Here is a 3,384-nt window from a genome sequence, read left to right as displayed (position 1 = left end):
CCAGGGTCTCTGCTCTGTGCTGGCAGGAGACAGGGACGTGCAAGGAAGGCAGGTGATAAGCCAATGCTCTAAAGCTACACAGTGACAAGCCAGCTGACCCTCAGTTCCCATCATGCCTCTGCAAAGAACAAGGCAGAGCCACTAGAGTGTGTCAAGCAAGCTTTATTGTTTGTCAGCTCTGTCCTCCTTCTGCCAGCAGTGGGCTAGGTAAGGCTTTGAGCCTAGGTCCTGGGTCTCCGTTTCCTTTGCCAGAACATGCTGCATCTCAGCCTGGGCCCGACATAAGCCCTTGGCCTCCTGCTTGTGGAAGAGGTAGACTGCACCTGCCCCCAGCACCAGACCCATACTGGGCATCCAGAGGATTATGGCCACTTCCCTGTTCTCTTCTCCTGCAGCTAGGACACACACCAACACCAGGAGGGACAGCCCCAAAACAATCACATAGCCAGAGAAGGAAGCCCACCAGCGAGCCTTGGCTACGCCTAGCCCCAGCTCTGTCCTAGCCTCTCTCAGCATGCTGACCAACGCTGACCTCTCCGGTGGTCCTAGAACAAGGGAGAACAGCAGAACAGGGGAGGGTCAGGGTGGAGGCGGGGCCGCCTTAAAATAGAAAGGGGGGTAAAGGGAAAGCCAACTCACCCTGGGCAGGACAGGGGTCTTCCTGAGGGGGACTGTGTTTCACATACAAAGTAGCCATGAGTGCCTCGTGATCAGAAAAGGGGGTGCCATTGTGGGGGTCACAGCCTGTAGTGGTTCTCAGAGACTTACAGCAGATGTGGAACCCAGAGACTGCCTAGGAAGAGCAAAAACACAGAGAAGCTTACATCCTCCCAGAGAAGCAGCCAACAGGATCCCATTCTCAAGACCGCATCAGCTGACCTAAAGATCAGCATGGCGGTGACAGAGGAAGAATGGAGAAAGGCATGCTGGAAATAAGAGCCTGACCTTGTAAAGCACATAGTCAATACGGATGCCAAAGGGAAACGGTCCCAGGTCCTGCTGGCTGATGTAGCAGTTCTTGGGCACCATGGTACAGCCATCATCAGAGCCCTAGGGAAACAGGTGGCTAGCATGCTGAGACAGGAAGATTGCAACAAGTGTGGGGGTAGGTGGGAAACAGTCTCACCTTAAAGTCCTCAGTCTCAACGAAGGCGTCACGGAGCCCTGTCCACTCTTTCAGCAGGCAGCAGCCCAGGTCTTTGGGGTGCATGTTGAGGTCCCCACACAAAAGAACCACATCTGCATTCTTGGATGTGTGGCTGAGTGGGGGAAGAGTGGCGAGGGAGAAATTCTTCCCTTACTATTTGCTCTCTCAAGGACAACCACCACCCCCTCAACCCCAGTCCCTGCCCCTCAACCCCAGTCCCCGCCCCTCAGCCCCAGTCCCCGCCCCTCAACCCTAGTCCCCACCCACAGTCCCCATCAAGCCCAGGCTCACACACTGGATGAACTGGGCTAGTTCCCAAGCCTGGGCCACACGGTGTGCGAAGTAGATGTCCTTCTGTCGGCTGTACTCAGCATGTAGCTAAAGTGCGATACGTGAAATTAAAGAGAAGGCTGTCTGAATCAGGTTTGTCATCTGTCACAGGGCACGGAGTTTTACACAGAATAAGTGAACCTTGCCCACTGCTACCTTCTGATCCCATGCCTCACCCCCAGGTAGCGGAATGAATTAGTGGAGTCTCTTGTCAACCACAGCACTGGGTTGCTTGTCCCACTGCCTAAGCCTGACTAGCCCCACTCACATGGGTCACGTAGGCGTTGAGCACCAGTCCACTTAGATGGAACACCAGCAGTCCCACAGCCTTCCCACAGAACCAGTCTCCGTGATAGAACTGTAGACAAGAGAAGACAAAAACTCAGGGTACTGACGCCTTCCTGCCAAGGCTCCAAGAAGCCTGTGTCCAGTCTGTGTTAACAAGCCTTACCATGTAGGGGTAACCATTCAGCGTGTAGACATGCTGGGTAATTTCCTGGATTGGGTGTCTGGAGAACACGCAGAGACCACTGCCAATGATTCCGCTGAAAACGAACTCTTGCTTAATAACCAGGAGAGCAAGGAGGGAAGTACCCAGCCCTCTACCCCTCCCCTCTTCCCCTCTGTTGTCTCCCCACTCCGATCAGCAACTTTTCTCTACCGCTAAGATCAACCCCAGAACAAAGCCTAAGACAGCAGCCCCTGCAAGAAGAGATGCTGTTCTCACACCCTGAGGAAGAGGATCGAGGGTGCAAGCAAGAACGTGGTGGACAGCTTCCTTGCCTGAGGACAGGCTGAGAACACAGACTTTTCACCTTCTGAAGTAGTGTGCATCGGGGTAGGTGAGCGATAGTCTTTGCCTTAGGTACTGGAAGTCCTGCTCGCTCCACACCTGAAGAAGAAGGTGAGGATACTTGGACTTCATCCCAGACAGAATAGTCCTCCTGCGCCGCCTGCCGCCCTCCTCCAACCTAGCCTGCCATACAACCTCACCTCCTCCAGTAGAGCCAGGTCAAAGCTTTCCAAGTTCAGGAAGTCTCCCAAGCGCTTCATGCGGTCGGCCCTATGCTTGCTCAGGTAGGGGATGTCCCTAAAAGGGGGTAGGGGTGAAGGACGCAGGGGACAGGAGAGATGGGTCAGTGGTTCAATTCCTAGCATGCACACGATCGCTCACAACTGTCTGTAACTCCAGTTCCAGGGAATCTGGCACCTTCACACAGACACATACAGGCAAAAAAATCAACGCACATAAAATAAAGATAAATCTTTTAAAAGAGATGGGCCAGGTTCGGGACGATCACTGCTGCTATCGCCTCAGCTCTGGGCGATGAGGACTTTGGCCACCACCCAAGCTCTGAGCTTTAGGTGATGTGGATTTGGCGGTTCGAGAAAGACAGGGTCTGGCTCAGCCGAAGAAGACCTGCTTTCTTCCTAGGCATGTATGGGTGGGGACAGGAAGGTGGCTCCGAGGCCGCAGCCCGCGCCTGGGAGCACTTACCAGCAGTTGAGATTGAAAACCCTCAGCCGCAGAGAAAAGTTGAGCTTCATGGCTGGAGTGCTTCGGCGAGGCTGACTGCGCGCAGGTGGTCCGCCTTGTCCCGCGCGACCCGGACCCAGGACCGCGAGCCGGTTGGGGGCGGGGGGCGAACTCCTGCGCTTCTGGGACAATAGGCCGTCCTCCCACTCGGAAAGGAGGTCGGCTGCAAATCCCGGGCTGGCTGCGCGAGGCCGCCGGCGGTCCCGGAAGGAGTCTCGGGTGGACCGTCGCAGGTTCCTAGGTCCTTCGGTGGGGTCTCGGCACCGCGGCCTACAGGTTCCTGGCTTGGCCCAGGCTCGGCTTCACCAGCAACAGGCTCGAAGTTGATGCGAGGCCCCGCCCACGAGCCCACTCAGGTCCCGCCCCTTGC

The 3,384-nt window shown here is 55.9% G+C and overlaps 1 protein-coding gene across 1 annotated transcript; it reads right to left on the bottom strand.

The window, feature by feature from the left end:
• Positions 1-142: 142 nt before the first annotated feature.
• Smpd2 (sphingomyelin phosphodiesterase 2) lies at positions 143-3,326 on the bottom strand. Its single transcript, XM_028769044.1, has 10 exons — positions 2,976-3,326; positions 2,471-2,567; positions 2,293-2,369; positions 1,929-2,022; positions 1,746-1,835; positions 1,443-1,525; positions 1,127-1,259; positions 946-1,050; positions 640-793; positions 143-545 (listed from the first exon to the last, which is right to left on the bottom strand). Exons 1-10 carry the CDS (start codon positions 3,023-3,025, stop codon positions 163-165), a joined length of 1,266 nt encoding a protein of 421 aa, XP_028624877.1. The 5' UTR covers positions 3,026-3,326; the 3' UTR covers positions 143-162.
• Between the last annotated feature and the right edge of the window lie 58 nt (positions 3,327-3,384).

Source organism: Grammomys surdaster, unplaced genomic scaffold (genome assembly GCF_004785775.1).
Source record: "Grammomys surdaster isolate TR1022 unplaced genomic scaffold, NIH_TR_1.0 190, whole genome shotgun sequence".
NCBI classification, from domain to species: Eukaryota; Metazoa; Chordata; class Mammalia; order Rodentia; family Muridae; genus Grammomys; species Grammomys surdaster.
Note: the sequence above shows the minus strand (reverse complement) of the source record. Positions and strands in the feature narration are given on the sequence as shown.

Excerpts from the sequence above, each read along its gene's own strand:
- Smpd2 (XM_028769044.1), bottom strand. The coding sequence starts at position 3,025 with ATGAAGCTCAACTTTTCTCTGCGGCTGAGGGTTTTCAATCTCAACTGC. Across the intron at positions 2,023-2,292 it reads GATGCACACTACTTCAGAAG|CGGAATCATTGGCAGTGGTC; the intron begins GTGAAAAGTCTG and ends GTTCGTTTTCAG. Across the intron at positions 794-945 it reads TTGACTATGTGCTTTACAAG|GCAGTCTCTGGGTTCCACAT; the intron begins GTCAGGCTCTTA and ends TGCTCTTCCTAG.